Source organism: Gallus gallus, chromosome 2, assembly GCF_016699485.2.
Source record: "Gallus gallus isolate bGalGal1 chromosome 2, bGalGal1.mat.broiler.GRCg7b, whole genome shotgun sequence".
NCBI lineage: Eukaryota > Metazoa > Chordata > Aves > Galliformes > Phasianidae > Gallus > Gallus gallus.
The window spans coordinates 102126469-102146413 of record NC_052533.1 but is presented as its reverse complement, the minus strand read 5'-3'; the positions used below and the strand labels follow the sequence as shown (position 1 = coordinate 102146413).

The 19945-nt window shown below is 40.9% G+C and overlaps 1 protein-coding gene, 1 long non-coding RNA gene and 2 other non-coding genes across 6 annotated transcripts in view; 3 read left to right on the top strand and 1 right to left on the bottom strand.

The window, feature by feature from the left end:
- MIB1 (mindbomb E3 ubiquitin protein ligase 1) overlaps nt 1-19945 on the bottom strand; it is a 73155-nt gene that overhangs the window by 22759 nt on the left and 30451 nt on the right. For all 3 annotated transcript variants that reach the window (XM_419157.8, XM_004939769.5, XM_004939770.5), the window contains exons 11-13: nt 18763-18960; nt 16145-16296; nt 53-185 (exon numbers count right to left, since the gene is read on the bottom strand). In XM_419157.8, coding sequence (XP_419157.4) covers nt 53-185; nt 16145-16296; nt 18763-18960 — 483 coding nt within the window. The remainder of the gene's footprint in view (nt 1-52; nt 186-16144; nt 16297-18762; nt 18961-19945) is intronic.
- On the top strand, nt 7086-12707 carry LOC121111953. The gene is made up of 2 exons (XR_005855355.2): nt 7086-7633; nt 8830-12707. It is a non-coding gene; the product is annotated as an uncharacterized LOC121111953 (long non-coding RNA).
- Nucleotides 9234-9318, top strand: MIR1-2 (microRNA 1-2). The gene has a single exon (NR_031420.1). It is a non-coding gene; the product is annotated as a microRNA 1-2 (primary transcript).
- On the top strand, nt 12355-12441 carry MIR133A1 (microRNA 133a-1). Its single transcript, NR_031419.1, has one exon. It is a non-coding gene; the product is annotated as a microRNA 133a-1 (primary transcript).

Genomic DNA, 19945 nt, shown 5'->3' with positions numbered 1-19945 from the left:
AGATGTTTAATCAAAGTGCAACATATAAACCCTTCTGAGAAAAGAACCCTACCTGATGCACCAAAAGTTCAGCCACCTCCACGTGATTGTTGAGAGCTGCCAGATGCAGGGCAGTGTAACCATCATCTTTTTTCTCATCAACAATCCACGGTCGTGGTAACTTGGACAGCAATACACGCATTGCACTAAAATAAACAGAGATGGATAAATGCATTTGTGAGGTATTTGTTGAATAACAACACAGCAATAGTAAAAACAATATTCATTCTTAGAACTACAAAGTAGCAGTGAAAAAAAAACAAGCTTAAGCCTCTTTTTTAGAAGAGAGAAAGGAGAAAAAGTGAGTGAAAAGTTGTGAAACAGCTCCAAAGCCTAATAACCATGCTCAGTTTCTTCCAGTTGAAGTATGCAAAGCAGCCAATCATCAAGCACTAAACAATAAAACTTCTAAAAACAAATGAAATAAGTGCTGAAACTCTTAAGTGACTGTTAGTGGGATACAGGAATAGCTGTAACAGAAAGTGGCTGAGTTTAAAACACCATGGCAGTGTTCAGTCTTCTACCCCACTTCTCTATGTGCTTACCAAGATAACAACTGGAAGTGGATTCACTATTTTACATTTTAAATTCTAGGCTAGCTAAATTCTAGGGAAAAGCAATACGATTGCTATAGCATTAAAGTAAGCTAAAATCCATTAAGCCCAAAGAATGCAGGATTGATTTGATCATCCCACATTCTCTCTGAAATACTTTTCTCAAGTTCACTTGTCTTCACTTAGCTTCTGGAACAGGCAGGTAATCAAACATGATTCCCTTGGTCTTATCTTTGTAAAAAGCAAAAGGAGTTCCCTTATGACAGTTGCTCAGAAAGAAATATAAAAACAAATCTGCTCTATTACCTGATCTTTCCCTTAACAGAACATGCAAATCAAAAGAAAAACAGAGCTTCTTCACAAAATTCAAGCTTTAAAATCCAATGCTAGCTAATGCAGGCCATAAGCTGCCTTCCAATGTAGATACTAAAATGGAATTAAACAGATCTTCATTAGTGCTCTGATATTCAGTAGAATTTCAGTAAGCCTCAGAAATAGCCTGATGCAATAAAGCCTTTCAGCTTTTACTGAAAAATACTTGCAGCAGGTAACAATAGGCTGCCTGCACTGCCAAATAATAACTCAGCTCCTAATTCCATCCCAAGGATCTGCTGCCTTGATCATCCACATGACACAAATCCTATTCACTCCTGAGCCCTCTTAACATAGGAGAATGAGTTTCCTATAAAGCAAACAAAAAGCTGTGGCTCTGGGGTTCTGCTCCAATGAGCAGAAGTAAGAGATCAATGAGGCAGATTGTGCACTCCTTCCTCCACACTGCTAGGACCCCATCCTAACAGACTTTGACTTCTTAAGCATGTTCTCCCAATGCTGTTTCACACCCTCTTCACACCAGATCACTTTTTTTTCCCTGATTCCGAAGTAACCACAAGGAAGTAACTGCACTTTCAGGCCTCGGGGTCACACAGCTCCCGAGGAGACTGACGACCACACAGAGCCCACCTGCTCTGCAGGGCAGTGCTCTGTACAGTGGACACAATCTCTTCCCTGGGAACTGAATGTATTTTGCAGACTGGGAGTCACGTCAGCCTCCAGCAGCATCACAGCTTTCTAGAGAGAAGCACATTAAACCATTCCATCTCTCAAGATCGTCTTGTTTACCTGACTAAGCTTCTCACTTCCTCACTGTTCACGTCACTTCTAACACAGCAAACTGAGACCACAGCACTTAACAGATCGTACACTGCACACTCTGAACCACTGCTTGGCTTCTGTTCATCTCGTCTACAGTTCTGTCACATGTTAGTAAAAAAAAACTGCAGTATTTGAGGGGAAAAAAAAAACCACTATGCTTTGAAAGATTCACTTACACAGGTGTTTCAAAAATTAAGTACTTCATCTACTGAGACAGGAGGTACCAAAACATTATGAAATGTAGCAAAGCACAGGGATATTAGTTGCCCTGTAACTGTTATTTATTTTGCAATGAAATGATGCCTATCCGAACCCCAGATATAAACACATCACTGGTTAGAAACACGTCAACAGTTTCTGGCTGTCCCAGAGAGAGCAAACCCAGAGCACTGTGGTTCACGTCACACCTAGCTGACAACTGCACAGTGTGCCTGGCCACACCATCAGCTCTTCAGAAAGCTGAGCTGATACAGGGCATGCCTCAGGAGCACGTGAGGCCAAGAGGGACAGCAGCCCATTCCTCTGCTTTCTCCACAAGGAATCACAGCCCGTACTCTCTTTATTCTCTACTGCAAGGCTCAGTGCTTCTACAAGCCACAACAAAGCTCTGGAGTACTCACTGCGGATCACCTGAAAAGCACACAGAAATAACATGAAAATTCCTTATGACGGAAAGAAAGAGGTAACATGAATACTGGGAGTGACCTATAAACCATGGGGCAACAAAGGACTAAGAAGAAAAACGAGGTGAAGAAATCCTCCCAGCTGCAACTACACCTTCAGGAATGCCGTGGCGAGGCACAACAACTCAGAGAAGCTGCTCTTTAAATATAGTTGGCTTACTTCCAAAGCTCTGGTCACTGTGCAGGGAATGACCCTAACCAACTCAGATTGTATTCTACGTCCTTGTCTTCTGCAAGAAAATAAGGAGCTGCCAGCTCAACAGATTTAAACAAAACAAAATAACATTGAAAGCACACTCACATACTTTAACAGATGCACCACAGAGTGAGTATGCCTCAGAAACACTACTATTAGTATTTCTTTAACACTTCAGGTCTGAGAGAAAATTTTAAGATGGACAGACACAGTATTTTGTAGGCTATTAAAACATTCACTCATCCTAATATTTGTGAGAGCACAAACCTCACCAGTTCTGCTTTCAGTTCTTTTCCTACTTAGTTTGCAGTTAAAGACCATTGAGATTTCCTTCTGAAGTTTGACTATTAAACATTGAAGGGTTACGACCATACCTTACTTTTATGCAAATGCTTACTAGACAGCTCATCTGTATACTTCTACAAAACTGAAAAAACCAACAGGGCAATAAAACAAACAGATAACTTCTGTGTATCATAGACATGTATATTACTTCTCCCAGTGAGCCCTTAGAGGGAGAGTAAGTAATACTTAGTTTCTTCCGCCTGGGCAAGTTAGAGACCACACACTTCTCCTTGATCCAGACTGTTACTATGCAGCAGGATGGAAGCACGGTTTCATGGACACGACACCTTAGAAATTAGCAAGCTATTAATGCACCACAAATGGGAAACTCCTCTACGTAAGAAGTTCAGTGGCTGCAGGCTCCTTCCCACTAGCAGAGAGGCAGCTTCTTTCAGTGCACAAAACTCTGTTCTTCGCGTTGCAGGCTTTCCTGCTACTGCTATTCTATTTATCAGAATTTTCTAGAGCTGCTGCCAAAATGTTGACAACTTGGCTAAGTGGCTATCATTCAGAACAGCACTCACTGAAACAAGCATGCACTGTACCATAAAAAGTCATCTCAGTGAATTAATGTTGCATGCCAATTACACAGCAATTCCTAATTCACCAATCCACACAAAGTATTAATGAGGAAGCTGAATTGCACTGCTGTTTTCAGGATCGTAACATCAACGTTGTCCTGAAAACCTGCTTTCCTTTTGCATACATTAAAACAGAATACAGATTACTTTCACTGTCATTGTATTAAAAAGGTTAAGAAATCAGCAAATCTAAGAGCAACTACGAAATCAGCTTCAGACCATAATCATCTGCAGTTTATTCAGCTGTTACAGATTACATGGCTAATTGAATAGCTTCGAAGATTATTGATAAATGTCTAAAAGCCTCATTAGAACACTAAATTTGTGCCACTGCTATGCTAACTGCTATTCTTGTTTGTTTTGTGACAGAAAAGCTTTGTCATTAGCTGGTCTACTGTAGGGGGGGGTTGGAAGTAGATGTTCTCTAAGGTCCCTCCCCACCTAAGCCACACTATGACTTGCAGATCAGCAGGAAGCTGATAAAGATCTTAGACCTTTTTCAGTCGGATGGTCTCGGGCAAGTAAAACTTTGGTGAAGCTTCTAGAGAAAATTTTCTGCAGAGCACTGAAGTGGATGAAGGGGGTTCATTTTTCACAGGAGCTCAACAGCTGCTCAGTGAGAAGAGGAACGAGAAAGTTTAAGCAGGGGCACAAATCAAGGTGCGTGACGCTTCCCTGGCACAATTGCTGGGGCATGGTAACTCATAAAGCCCACCAGAACTCATGTTCTCTCTGGAGCTGCCACCTTCTGGTCTGACTTATCCTCCCCATACAGCCATCATTGTCTAGGCTCCAACAGCTGGTAGTGACTTGGTACAAGAAACACCCGCTTATATTCTGTTACAGCTTTAATTTGACCTTGCCATTCAAACATGCTTTTTGAGTGTTGTTTTTTTTATTATTATCATTTTTATTCAGAGATTCTGGAATCATGGCTTAACATACACATATTTAAATAACGAAGGGTATCAGAACACAAACTCAATAGCATGAATTTTCTGACAAAGCAGTCATCAGTGTCACGACCAATGGCTTAAACGTACAGTATTCATTATTGACCTACAGAATTTTTTTCCCTGTGCATTTCTTCTTAGAGAATTTTTACAGCTGCTTACAACACTTTCAGACACAGTTTGAATTTTGGGTGGTCCTATGCAGAGCCAGGAACTGGACTCTATTATCCTTGTGGGTCCCTCCCAACTTGGGATGTTCTATGGTTCTATGATTTTGGGAGCATTACCTTAGAACGCTGCATACAGTAAAGGCTTTATTTGTAAAACCTACCAGGTAAAAGGTACTTACAAGGAAGATGAAACTACCACACTGCTGCATAGAAAAGATTTGAGGTTTAACATTCTTAACTGCAAACCCATCCTTCTGTCCTGTTTAAAGAAAAACTAGGCAGAAGATTCTCTGCTACCGACTGCAATTTGACTGCACGTGGCATGATAAAAGGGAAGGTTGGTTGCTTTACGTTTGTTTTGATAGCGAACAGATACATACGTTGAAGTAAAAAAAAAAAGAGACTACACATCTGCTTAAGCACATTTAACTTGAGTTGCTATCAAAAGACACTGTCCCACTTTCCCCTACTCTGCCAATGCAAGCATTATGTTGGCTGCATAGACAGTCACTGAAACGACCTGCCAGACTGCAGACTAGGTACGCTCACTTTCAGTCAGATCAGTGAGCTCAACCAGGCTACGCTGCAACTTCACAGCCACCGTGAGCAGTACGAATAAGGAAGCACTGGATCTGGAGCTGGAGGGAGGGCAGACTGCCCTTCCCATGAGCAAAGCCTTAGTTCAGCACAAACCGATCAGGAAACCTTATCTCTAGGGGTTGTAATAATGTTTCAGTGCACTCTATTACAAGTTTCTCTACTCTACTGTCATTCTCCTCTCTCAGGTCAGCTTTCCAGTGTTACAGTGTGACATGCCTTCCTCACGCGATCCTCCCCTCATCCCCAGCCCTGCTCAGCCAAACCTGTTCACCTGCTTCCTCTTATATCTGCAACAGTTAATGGAACAGATTTAAAGACAGTTGCCATTGCAAAGTCATGTATGCATTACGTATATTTTATATATTTATACACATAAAGTATGTATTACATATATTTTAAAACACAAAAGCAGCAAGACTACATTTCACTTAATGTAACCTAATCTTATCCTCTGACCACGTTTGTTCAAAAATATAATAAAAGAAGTTCCCACCACGGCACCTACAAAGAATGACCTCTTTCTGTTGGGTTATTTCTACTGCAGAGTACTACTGTGGCCCTGCTCACTGGGAGCCAAAAGAAGTATTTGTACCAACCCAGTGCAAGAAGTAACACAGGAGCGGGACAGCGCTATTTTTGGCAACACTCTGATCTGCAGCGCACGTCAGCACGCAGCCCCAGGCCAGGCAGCCCTCTGCTCCAGCTCACAGCAGCTCACAGACAGCTGTGCTGAGAGCAGGGGAAGGAGCATCCCAGAACAAGTGACACGAGGAGCAGCACCTGGGAGCGGCGTTACTGAGTAGCGCACAACCAGAGTTCAGCACTTCATAACCACTGGACCGCTCAGCATGAGTTTAAGCAAGTAGGCTGCTTCCTCCTTTTACGTTTCAGTATTGGCAATCAGCTCTCAGCACTTGAGAACTTCATTTCAATAAACGTGAAACTAAAGGGGAGAAAATGAGCAAACCGTGATCCAAGAGTGTCCCTCCAGGGCCCACCTCAGGTGCTGAGCTGACATGGATGAGTACGTACCAACTACGTCAGCGCTCACAGAGATGGTTAGCTTTAGAGAGAAACTCATCGGCACTTTCACTCCTGCTCTCAGGGAATGTAAAGACTGCTGTGTGAACAATAAAATCCTGAAACATATGACAGAGTACAGAGCCCAAATATGTCAGTTACTTTATTCGCTTCAGAGAATAATGCTGCAGATATTCACACAGAGATGAAAAACACCCTTTTTCTATTCTGCATGTGTTGCATTGGTGCTGTTAAAGGCCAGTTCTGCACGCACAAAGATCAGACTGACGGAGCGGGCTGTTCAGGGTTGAATTGCTCTCTTTCCTTCAGATCTTTTTCCACAGAACGGCAGCGCCCACCTCACGCTCCCATTTATTTTACCAAACCCGTTTCCTAGTTTAGCACAGAACACTGCGGGACTACCGAACACCGCAGCGCTGTATTACAGGAACGCGCTGCCCTCCGGGCTCTCCTCCCGCACCGCACCCCCCGGCCGGTCCCCTCAGGCCGCCACACGCGGGGTCCCGCTGCCCTCGGGCGGGGCGGGAAGCGCGGATCTCCCCCGGCGCGGAACTCCCCCGGGCGCAGCGGACCCGCAGGCCGCTCAATCGATAGGCGGAGCGCGGGAGAGCGCCCGGATCGACAATCGGCAGCTGGGAGGCTATTTTTTGCGAGGGTTGACTAAATATGGTCAGGGAAGAGCGAGGCGCGGGGGAGCCGGGCGGCCCGGCTGTGCGTGTTTCAAATGCTTAGCCGCCTATAAAGCCCGGCGGCGGGGCTGCGGCCCGCGAGCGGCAGTGCGGGCGGCGGGGCGCTGACCTCTGCGGACGGAAGGAAGGAGGGCTCCGGCGGCGCGGAGCTGCGGCGGCGGCGCGCCCCGGGAGCGCAGCTCGGGCACGGGAGGATGCGGGGCTCGGCCGCTGGAGCCAGGAGGAACCACCACTGCGGGGAGGGGGGAGACGATCGCTGCCTTTCTTTTTGTTTTTGTTTTCTTTTTTTATTTTTTTCTGAAGAGACTCCCAACTTTTTTTTTGGGGGGGGCTGATTTTCTTTTTGGGCTTCCTTCCCCCCCCCCCCCCTCCTTTTTGCCTGTGATTACCTTCATCTAAGCCCACCTCCTCATGGCTTGCCAGCACCCATCCTTGGACTCTTAGCTCCCAGCCCAGCAGCCGTGAGGTACCATCTCTACACCACCCCACCGCAGGCAGCAGGTGCCGCCGGCCCCGCACCTCTCGGCACTCTGCAGGCCCGGCCCGGCCCGAGGAGCTGGTGTGTGTGAGATGGCAGCTGCTGGGCCCTGGCCGCACCGCTGCCAGCCTGCATGACCCTGAGCTCAGGTAACGCACCGCCACGCCGCCTGCCGTGTTCTGCACGTTTAAGGATGCCTATGACTTTCTGCATGTGTGACTTATTTACTAGATGGGCTTTTTTGTTTTGTTTTTTTTTTTTTGTTTTTGTTTTTGTTTTTTTAAGTTGTGATTAATCCCTCTGCTCTGGGAGCAGCTTGGTTTGAGTGTGGTGGAGTATCACGCATTGGTGGTGTAAAGAGCAGGCAGAAAGAAAACAACACAAGTCCCAAATTCCTAGCAGGAAAGCCCAACTTGTCAGACAGGCAGAATTCCTGCTAGAGAAGATCAACTCAGATACCGCAATGCCATTAACTGCTCAGCACACAGTGAGCGTTAGTTTCACTGACACACTCCTGTTTTCCTATGCAAACCACAACTAAAGGACCACCAACCACACAAAAAGCCACCGGCACGGCTGGGCAGAGCTCTGAAGCTACACAGGGAACAACCTACTTACAGCACTAGGATGCTGCTGCATTGCTGCTCTCAGTGCCACATGCTGATTTGCTCTCTGCCAGCTGCACCAGGGCTCTGCCATGAACTGCAGGAATCCGTACTACCTCTGCTCTCGGCCTGCCTTATCACTAGGACATTTACTAACTGTCACGCCACTTACCTTCTAACACTGGAAAAAGAAAGCTTACTCCTCACAGTAACCCTCCCCAGTGAACCCCTGAACCACAACTTAAGCAGCCCCAAGCAGTGTCTGCGGAGCCAAACTCCTCCAATACACCTAAATGTTTAACTTCCATCCCAGACTTAGCAGAGTCTGATCAAATGTATTGGCTGGGATTATTGGGCTTTTAAATTTCGTAATATTTAAAGCATGAACAGCATTTTGACTGAAGCAGGTGAGTGCCAATTTAGGGGGGAAAAAAAAGAAAAGACCAACCCTGTTCTGTGGCAGTGTTGAATAGGAATTAGCTGTCACATGTGACCTTGGGCCTGACAATCCAAACCCTGTCGCAGCAGTTAGAGGCTGTTTGCTGAACTCCATGCCATTATGCCTGTGATAAGCAGGATCACCACTGGCATGTGCATCCACTTTTTAAGACTGCTCTCAACTACAGCAGAAACCTGCAATGAGTTTGCAGAACACGGGGTGTATGAAGCAGGGAGGTGGGGCTGGGGAGGGTAAGGAAGTTTCTAACTGCTGTATTGGATGAGCTTGTGGTTCCCTCCAGGATCCTACATGAAGCACACGTGGAAGTATGCCTGAAGACCTCAGAGAAAGCTGCCACTTTTGCAGGGGAATACAACTCCGAATCCCAAGAACACATCCTGCAAAATTACCAGTGATTCAAGTCTCCATTCAACTCTGGTCGCTCAGAAGAGCAGAAGCCTGGATAAGCACTTCTCGTGTCAGTACCATCAGAGCAATGAGCTGTAACTGGCTTTAAGCCACTGTGCAGGTAAATTGCATTGTTCAGTTCAGTTAGATCAATAAGATGGGGTTTCTATCATCAGTTAACCGTAACGTTGTTCTCCCAAAGAAATCTCAGCCCTGAATTTTACTTAATGAAAGAAACGGTAAGCAGCAAAGTGCTTTTCAGGTTCATCTGACAGGTAGCTGAGCAACTCTACATGTACCTGCTCAGAGCACATACTTCTTTATGTACCCATATGAACATACAATGCTATGGAATGTAAAGAAGTATGTATTTTTGGCAGGCACAGAACGACCAGTAAGAGGAAACTAACAGCTGTTGGGAAGAGTGTGCTTCCCCACATTTGAATGACATTCAAGTGACAAGTTAACTGGCTAAGGGTCAGCTGGTATTGCCTAAATAACACATACGTATTAGCAACAACTCACAAAGCATTAAATTAAGGGACTATATATGTGGGTTGAGAAAGTTTTTCTTGGATTACAAACAGAACATCAGCTGTAAACACGAAACCCACAGTGAGGCTGGGAACAAACAGTTCAACATGCTAATTCGGATCTGCAAAAGTTATGATTACAGTACACCTCCTACAATAGATCCTAAACAAACTCTAAAAGCCCCATTACCAAAACGCATCTCATTTAACCGAGCCATTGTTTTACTGATTGCAGCCAGTTCTGTATACTTACAATGGCACCTTTTAAATTTGCATCTACCACAGAATATTTAACAACTTACAGACTGCGACGAGGACGCAAGCAGAAACACTTGAGAAATTAAGGTTGTGACTTAGAGAAAAGGATATACAGAAGTACATTAAGTACAATGACATCTAGCATTTAGTATATAACATTTAAGTTAGAATTTTCTCCAAATCAGCATTTACTCTGCTCACTGAGCTCTTCGGTACAAACTGCTGTGTCTGGCTTATGCACAGAAAGTGACAATACAGAGATTTCTAGGCCCCGGTTGCTAGTCAGCAGATTAAAGCTATTGACAGATTCCTAAAGGGAAACACAAATGGCAAATACTACTTACCTAAGGTACCTTACGTATCATTTTCAAATTAACTGAATTTACTTTAGAACGGGATTTAAGAAAATAGGCCATGTAAACATTCTGTAACACACTGCAAATGTTACGACCTACTCTAGAAAGAAGTCCCACAACAGTTTCAAGTTCTACAAGCAGAATTAATTAAAATAAGCGGATGCATACCACCCCTAAGCTAAGAGGCTCAATAGTAAATTCAGGAATAGGGAGAATCTGAGGAATACTCTCAGCTAACCAGTACAGCAATTCTACTCATAAAGCAGCCTTCTAAGAGCAGTTAGATGATACATTCATAAGCAGGCACATTTGTCCCAGATTAAGAATTCTAACTCTATCCATGTGCTTATTAAAATGTCTGGGGAAAAAAAAAAAAACAATAACAAAACCAAAAAGCAACATACCAATTTTAGATTGAGAACCTTATTTTTAAAATACTCAAATCTCAAATCACTATTATACATAGCCTGCTATTTTTATTACCTGAAACTACAGAATAACGCACAGAAGAAAACATTCTCTTATCAGAACCGTTTGCTAAAGTGAAATGCTAACATTTCTTAAGAAGCTGTTTCTTTTATAAGCAGATATTGTGGCATAAAGACAATGGCATCTTTAAATCCCAATTAAAACCTACTTTATAGAGGGAAACAACCACACCATAGTGGCTATTCTCAACAGAGTGATGCTACTGAACTTGATCATGCTCACAGAAGTAATCTGGTATTACCACCAGCTTTACAGAGAGGTTAATTGCTAAGCATCCAGTCGTTCTACTGAGGAGTTCCCGTCCTCTGCGCTAATTGATTTGGCCTCCACTGCATACTCAAACTTTTTAACATCTCAAATGCATTTAGAGAGGTTTTTGGTAACAAGTCATCATGTCGTGTTATTTCTCCTCTGCTTTGTGTAACATTGCAGCACTGTTCCGAAACAAAATGACAGTTCTGAGTGACACAGAAGTTAAAATTATATGTTGACACCGCTTCCTGCTAGTTCATGTTAGCGTAGCTCTAAGAATACATATCCAGTCACTCTGAAATGTCACATCCATCACTTAGATCAGCTGTTCGGTTTTTAACTGAGCACACGTTGAACTTTGGGCATCTGCTGACACAGTTGTAACTCAAACATTTCAACTGTGTGACTGACAGGGATAACAGATGCTGACATTATCAAATGCTACACGGCTTTTTTTCCATGGCCGTTTTTTGTCCCGATATGGCCAGTACATGCAACTGTATTAGCATCCAAAAGCGCACTTGAGCAGCTGTATCTGTAAAACAGTTCCTGTATAACTGGTAAAAATAGAAACTAATTTTATAACCATCTTTAATGCTGAAGTCCAAGTGACACACCTGCTATGTTTCTATTAGCATGCATGGCGTTGGGAATATATTTACATAAATCTCCTCGCCAGTATCAGACCATGCAGCAAACAGATGCAGACTATACTTGCCGCAGTCATTATTAGTGAATGACTTCAACTAACTTTTGTCTGCTATTTCCCACTGCAGTCAAAGCTCGTTAAAAAATAAAGAAAAAAATAAAGAAAACACCACCAAACTCAGCACACAACATATAAAAAGCTATGGTAGTATGTGCAGTGTATTAAAGGAGTCTTGGTTTAGGAGAAAAAAAGATCAGATTAAATCCCAGATCATTCCTTTTTTACAAAGTGCATTTTTCCTGATATATAACATTGATATATACAATCAAGTAGGAGAAAAAAAAATCTGTCTTGCTATATTATGTAATCATTCCTAAAAAGTTAATACTAACCAGAGATATAGTGATGGAATTGAAAGCACTTGACATTTACACTTGTGCTAACCAAGTACAGCACTAAAGCAGCTGCAAAGGGTAACCTGCCAGAAAACCACGGGGGTAGGGAGGTGGCAAAATGAAACCTTCTCTCCAGTAACGCTTAACATTGAGAGGCAAAGGAACCCTATGTGAGTACAACCTGAAAGCACACCGTTTCTGGTCACAGCTCTCGACTCTCATTATTGCAGACCAAAACCAGTTTAAACTGCAACTAGAATTTGAGCTGAGACTCAAGGAAATAGGCAAAGAAAAGACAAACCTGTACGTATGAGGCCTCGCTTGTACATATCTTTCCATTTTGCCACTTCTAAATTAAAGAATTTGAAGTTGCAGTGACTAGAAGCAGAACGTGTAACACAGGAAAAAGCCACAAGTTCTTTGTGAACAGCCCACGTATGCTAAAGGGTCTTAAAAATGTTATTAAATTATAACCTTCCCGCACTCCAATGCTTTGCTAAAGCTGGTAAAATGGAACCAAATCACCTCTTCAATGGATTTGGTCCCCTTCAACCAGCTGTAGCTATGCATTGATCACTACAGGATTTTTTACACATTTAAAGCTAGACACTAAGCCAGAATAATTACGCAGTCCTTTGCAGAGAGGGTTAATTTTTTCCAGGCACATAGAAGACAGGAGGTAACAAGAAGTATAGTGAATTCTGTTTCAAAAAATCTCAAGGTTGTACCTGTAAATAAACAGCTACTGGTGTTTAATATCATGTCTATATTTGTTGCAAATGGATCTTATAACATTTTTGAAGACAGGCAAATAGCAAAATAAACACATTTTCCAACGACTGATTGTCTCCTGTACTTTTCCTCAAGTCTGCTCACTTTTAACAGAACTGACCCCCTAGAAAAAAGATCCAAAGTGAACAGTATTTGCAATAGCACATCTACTTCCTGGACACCTCTGTTATCCCTCACTTTCCTTTGTCCCCTTTCTCTCCTTTAAAAAAAAAAAACAACAACAACAAATTGTACAAGGGAAGAAACGCCCCAGGGCAGAAACTGTATTTGCTGTCTTGAATGCTATCTGGGTGTATTATTTACTATTTAAAGACGAATTTGTCACTGACCTCAGCAGCTACAGGCTAATGTGCTATCTAATTATAGGTCTGCCCGTGGAGATTATATTCCTTCTTGACACCAATGTGAACAAAAGTCTTCTTTCAAAGCATTTTCTGACATAATACTTCAGTAAATGGTTTTAAGATCATGCCCTTCATTTTTTTTTAATTTTTATTTTTTATTTTGAAGCATTCAGCTTCAATCTACGCTGTCTGAAGAACAAACATGGAAGCAAAGATTGCTTTTACTATTTCAGAAAATAATTTTACAACTCTGATTATTCCAGCCCTTGTCTCTTGGAGGACTTGCATGACCAAGCACCACAAATTCCTGAGATGCTAAGAACAGCTGAAATCCTAACTCTCACAGAGCACAGCAGTTAAACTCCATTACCAACCAGTTCAAACCATCTGCACGTTTAAAAAGAAGGACAGATGCATGAAAAATAATATAGCAACTACGGGGAAAATTTGCAATTCCATTTTGAAACACTATTTCCTATTTGCTAGTATATGAACACAGACATGACAAGCTGCTTGCTATGGAACAGCAGTGTAAAGCTGCATCTTACCCCAGTATTTTTCTTTAACCTAAAATGTAACAGAATGGTCTGAGGAACTCGGTAGTACATGTGTGCCAAGAGAAGTCAGCTCCAAAAGCAGCCTCTATTTAGGATGCTGACTGCAGTGTGAATAGCTCTCTTCACAAGATACAATGCAAATCTCCATCTAACTGGGGCAATGGATATATAATACACCCACACTTCACAGTCTCATCTTCAGATGAAAAATTCAAAGTCACAGGTACCTGAATAGATCAAACATAACCAGAAGTTGAAAACGTGGGAAACAGAAGTGATCTGTACAGTATACTCAAATTTTATTCTGAAAAAATCTCATTAACACTGAGGAGACAAAGTCTGCTCAGCTTAAGGGTTCGTGGTACTTTTAATAAAAATGAAACACTCGTGTAACAATTATTTATATATTTATATATTTGACCTTAAGGGGAGTCTAGTGCAGTCTATTCCATATAAGGCACCATAGCCTCAAGCCACACAAACTCCAGCTTAGAAAGCTTAGATTAGGAAATACAAGTAAGTGCTTAAGTAAGGCTTCAAGCAGAATGTATTACATACTGCTTGTGATCCATAACAGGTCCAAGGTAAAATTCAGAGTATTATTTTTAACAGTACTTTAAATATTTTGTGCTCAGTGCATTTAACAGATTAGTAGTATATATTGTTCTCTATCAGATTAGAAAGAACAGGTGACAAATATAAAAAAAATCTGTTTTCATCCAGAAAGAGGCCAGTGGCAGAACTACAGATCAACATAATGAAATAAATGATCATTATTCAAGTCTTAAGGGAAGTAGAACTCAACTCTCAAATGAATCAAATAATTATGATTGGGGCTGGAGGTGGGGGATGATGTGTGGAAAGAGTGGTACAAAAGAAATCTTTCTGAAATCTTTTTTATTTCCATTAACTTCTTCCCAGGTCAATGTGTAAAATTTCTAATTCTGTGGGGAAAAAAAAAAGGAACTACCAACTTCCATGGTAGGAAAAAAGATTCTCACTGTCTACCTGCTTCAGAGGTACAGGAGCACAGCTGCAACCAGAAAGTAGATATCTAACTGCTTTACGTAGCAAACCTTTTCAGATGCTAGTCAAAACATATATGCAGGGAAATCTACAAGGTTCAAATCACTTATACTGGAAACATTTCTATTCTTCAAGTAAAAACTTTCAGAAAGAAGAAAGGATTCTGGGGAAAGCAGTACTATGCCTCACGTTCTGCCAGCTGTCAAACCAAACTAGGCCAAGCTCCAATTTTGATCTCTCTGTCAAAGAAAAATCTTGTAGCCCCTAAAACATTCACCCACAGAAATATCTTCAGTATCCCTAGGAAGAGCTCTTTTTCCATACACTTTCCTTGCATTTCATATTGAGATTGTTTTTCATGCAAACCAACTGACAAGAGCCTAAGGAAAGCAACACGGAAGAGGAAGTTAAAAAGAATCCAATCCAGGTAACTGGAGACTGCGCACAGTATTCCTGGTTAACACTGTTAACGTAAATATGGAGAGTTCACATTAAATGAGTAAGTCACCCATTTGTGAAACAACTGCCTTTGAATGCCAAAAATATGCTCCCTTCACAGTATCCTCAAAACGTTCTCTTACAGACCTATTACAGGCACTGTACAAAGCTGTAAATACAGTTCTTGTTCCCATCAACGCTCCCAACCACAACTTTCAACTTAGCAAGCGACTCCATTACTTTTACATATGTAAACACTCATTTACTTTTTGACTATCAGCCTCAATAGCTATATGCTAAGACACTCACCCAAATGTTATTCCCATACATAATATACACCCTTATTCATCCAGCTTCACTCAGCTGAAAAGCAGCAGAATTTAGCAGTAAATAATCATACACATTTCTCTCTTCATGTGAAGACACAATTCTCCACCATGCAGTATCACCAAAGTCCTGTTACAACAACAGCCTTCAAGAAAATCAGTTTATCCATAACATAATAAGCAACCAGCAAGTTCTCCCATGAAGCTCTACCCACGCAATCATTTTTTGGAAAACTATCTTAACTGAGGATTCAACACAGATGCACAAAACAAATTATGCCTTAAATTTAACTTCTTCAGAATAACCTGTTACATAAAGAAGAAATTCCTTCTATACATGCTTCTGAGGAAACAAAATTCCATGTTTCTTTTAACAAAGGGAATTGAACCCAACAATCCTATCACTTTATAACGACGCAGTATCTTTAGAAATTAGTCAAGTGTTTCTAAAAACTCAAATCCCTTCCCCAGTTCCAACATTCAAGAAGAACAGAAGCATTTTTACAAATGCTGTAAGATCCTACTTCACTTCTCCCTTGTAAAAGCCTATTTGCAAACTTTTACAGAGATCCGGAGTTGCCTCAACACAGCACTGAATGCATCAGATTGGTGGTTTCGTTCCAATTGTGGCTACTCTACTATTAGAAACAACTCCTATCTAAGCAATATCAAAATTTAAGAAACACAATTACGTGTAGGCTCAAGGACCTTTTGAAAGAATACCATGATTTTACGTTCCTATGCACTTGTCCTCTTCTCACAAATGAGAAAGTTTTTAAAAATACATCTTTACCTTGGGTTTCCTCTTAGCGCAGCATGGTGAAGAGCATTAAAGCCATTGTTGTTGGTGATAGTAACATCTGCACCAGCTTCTAACAGTACAGCCAGGATGTCGTCACGCTTTTTACTTATTGCATCGTGAAGCGGAGTGTCACCTTCAGAATCCTGAAACCGGGAACAGCTGACATCAGTTTCTGTATGCATCCACATTAAGAAGTAGTAACATGTAAATATCACGAGGAAAAACTGACTGCACAAAACAGCTCTTTGTTTTTAGGAGTGTGGCTGTATTGCAGAGTTCAGAGCACAGTGCTTCTGCTCTCGTTCTGGTTTTGCAAACACTTGAGTAGGTAATCCCTCCCTGGGCTCCCAGTTTTCTATGATTACCCAGCTACCAGAACTCCCAACCAGAGTTTAAGTACGCCTTGCATGTGACAATACTGGACATACTGGCATAGATATCAGCTTCTGTATCTCACATCTGGATTAATGAGATGCACAAATTAACATTTATGACTAACAGAAGGTCAGCAACAAGAAGAATACAACAGAGATTAGGCAGGCAGGGAGAAAGCAGGGAATTCTGAGTGATGATGGCAAAGACTGAGTTAGTAATTAACTACGTAAAAGATAATGCCAAAAAGATGGTATAAAATAAAAGCTTAAAGAGAACCAAAAATAAAATGCAGACCAAGTAATGAATTTAGGCACATCTGTCATTTTAACTGAAGCACATCATTTTCCATGAAGCAAAGGCCAACGTCACAAGCAATATTAAGCTTTTAAACTTCTTATAGCTCATTCTGGATTACATTACACAAGGAAAATGAAAATATTTCTCTGATTTCATTGCATAATTAAATTGAAGACAAAATCATTTATATTTTTAGCTTGTCATTTTATTCTTCAAATATCCCCAAATAAAGGGAAATAATACTTATTCCTAGAAGTAGTTTGTACATTACTTATTCAAGGACCCAAATGGTTGGGCTAGAAAGGAATGTCCTATGATTAACAGTGAGAAAACACATCCATTTATGCTTATTTGCTGCTATCTAAGCAAACTCTCCAGATATATGCTTCCAGTAAAATTTTAACACCATATAAGTCAGGAAGACTTTTGTCACTGACTCAACTACTAACTGATAAACACAGGAACTGAACGTTTTAGCAATACAATGTAATATGAAAACAAATCTTTCAAATCTTTACCGTGAGAATCACAAATTGACAAACAAAAAGTGTGAAATAAAGGAAATACTTGAACCAGTTTGCTAGAATTTAACTATGCAGCTTTTATCCAGTCTAATTGATGGTATTTGCTGAATTTACTGCTTACAAATTAACATGCTTCTGTTTACACAGTGAATGGGCTTAAGTAGAAGAGTGATGGGCACTTAAATTCCAGTCATGCCTCAGTCTGACTATTCTGTGCTCTAATCCACCAAGTCAGTCACCTACTCACATTTGCAAGTTAGCGTTCAGACCTGCACGATCTGAAAGTTCATTATGTTCAGTGAGAGTTCTATTTTCCAGGTAGAGATCCACAGCACCATTCTACTGAATTTTTCAAACCAAACACATTTCTGTTATTTCAAGTCATAGATATTCACTTTGCCTACCCACAGATCATTGTACGATGCATATTATCACCCTTGACTAAACTCAAGACGAAAGACTTTACTTACCCAAAGTTCAACAAATACTAAAGAGTGTACGGATGAACACTAGCTGGCTGACAGCTCAGCCTCAGCAAGCTCAAGAGCATACACACGAAGCCAGGTGAAAGCAAATAGACAATCAATATATTCACTAATTTTAAGTTTGCTTTACTTCTGTTACATGAACATACAGTTCTGAAAAATTTACTGCTTTTTGACATTATGGCAAAGCAAGATGGTAGATGTATTATTAATGTGTCTTGACTTTATCAGGACATTACTGCCTTTTCTTTCTACTGCAAACCTCTTCTGATTTGCTTTACTAATTCACTGCACGAGACTGCATTAAGCTCATGCAGAATATGGATGCTGGCTTATTTGACAGCAGGTTTCTCCTCTACCTTCTCAACAGGAGGTTCCACTCATATGTCACAGCTTCCACCACATTCATTACAGATAAAACTGCCTGTGTAATTATGGAACTTGAGGCCCCATATATCATGACCAGATAAAAGTCTGAGCTTTAAAAGAGAATTTGGCTAAACAGTTGTATTAATGATAGGTCAACTCTGGGGGGGGGGGGAAGGTTTCTTTCAATGAAACATTCCACAGTATCAACAGCTAAAGAAAAATTCAAAGCTGCAAACAGCTGCAGATTAGATAGAGCAAGAATTTGAGAAAAAAATTAACAATCACAGATAACTACAGTCTGTGAAAATATCAATTAACATGAACTGGCCTGAGTAAATCAGGTGCCTTTATCAAGCTTTTTAGAAAACTAATCACTGTAACAGCATTTCTATTACAGCTGGTCACATTAGGGTAGAAGATGGGAGAGATAACTTCTCAAGGTCTGCTCCTTTCCATCCTATTTTCCATAATTATTCTATTATCCATACACAGCGTTCACACACTTCAAATGCTGAAAGGAGAATAGATTCACATTTTAGGTATTTAACATCTACATTACCTGGAGACTAGGATGGCAGCCGAAGTCCAGTAAAGTCTTCACAACTTGCAGATGACCTTTGTTGACAGCAATATGAAGTGGAGTCTGCCTCCGTTTGTTGCGAGCGTTCAGATCTGCGCTGCCTCGGTGCAAAACCTCTATCACAGCACCCTCATCGCCAAAGGCTGCGTGATGGACAGCCCTGTCTCCATCTTTATCCTAAGGTAGAAACATTAGTTTAATTCTATATATTCCACACTTCATTTCAAGAAGAATTTAAACAGAACCATGAAAACTTCTTTGAAGAAAAAAGGGATATTTGAGTGGAATTGAGATTGTTTACTGAACTAATAAAAGAACTGATCAAACCACAAAGGATTAATAGAGAATGAAGAATCTGTTCGTGTATAGAAATATACATTTTATATGATATTCAATGCTATACCACTGTCAACAAAAACAAAAACACAATACATCATCTACCCTGTAACTAAGGATAACCCGTTCTGTAAACCAGGAACTGTCAAATTCCATATCATGGAAGAAGACCAGAGAATTGCTCATATAATTAAGCTAATATATATTAGGGCTTATCATGTCTTAACTTTGAGTTCACAAATTGTTTCCAAAGGAAATCTGGGACTGAAGCTGAAATTAAATGCAAGTTCTGATTCTACAATGAAGCTTCACAGCACTAAAATTCTGATTCAATTCAGTTTGTCTCAGTTTCATTACTTCACACTCAGTTTAGATGAAAGTCATAAATTTGCTGGTTAAGGTTGTTGTAACATCCATAAGGGCGAAAAGTACTAGCAAGGGCTTGGACTTCACGATCTTTAAGTCCCTTCCAACTCAGGATATTCTATGATACCTCTGAAAATACCAATCAAGTGATTTCAACATTAACAAGAGTACACAAAAGCAAAAAGAAAATGGAACACATATAAGAGATTTCAATGATACAGTAATTTCCATAAGCTAGTTGCTTGTCTAAACTTACGTGCGCAGTGAGATATCACTATGTAATTGCACGATTTTGTTTTGGCAATAGAAAAATATTAAACATTCAGAAGCAAAGTTGTCTGTTCACTGTGGTAAAGGATCAGAAAATGCAACTTTTCACTATTCCTCATTTAGTTAGAATGATCAGCATGAGATGAAACTTAGCCATCAGCATGACAAGTATTGTTTTACTTAATTCTGA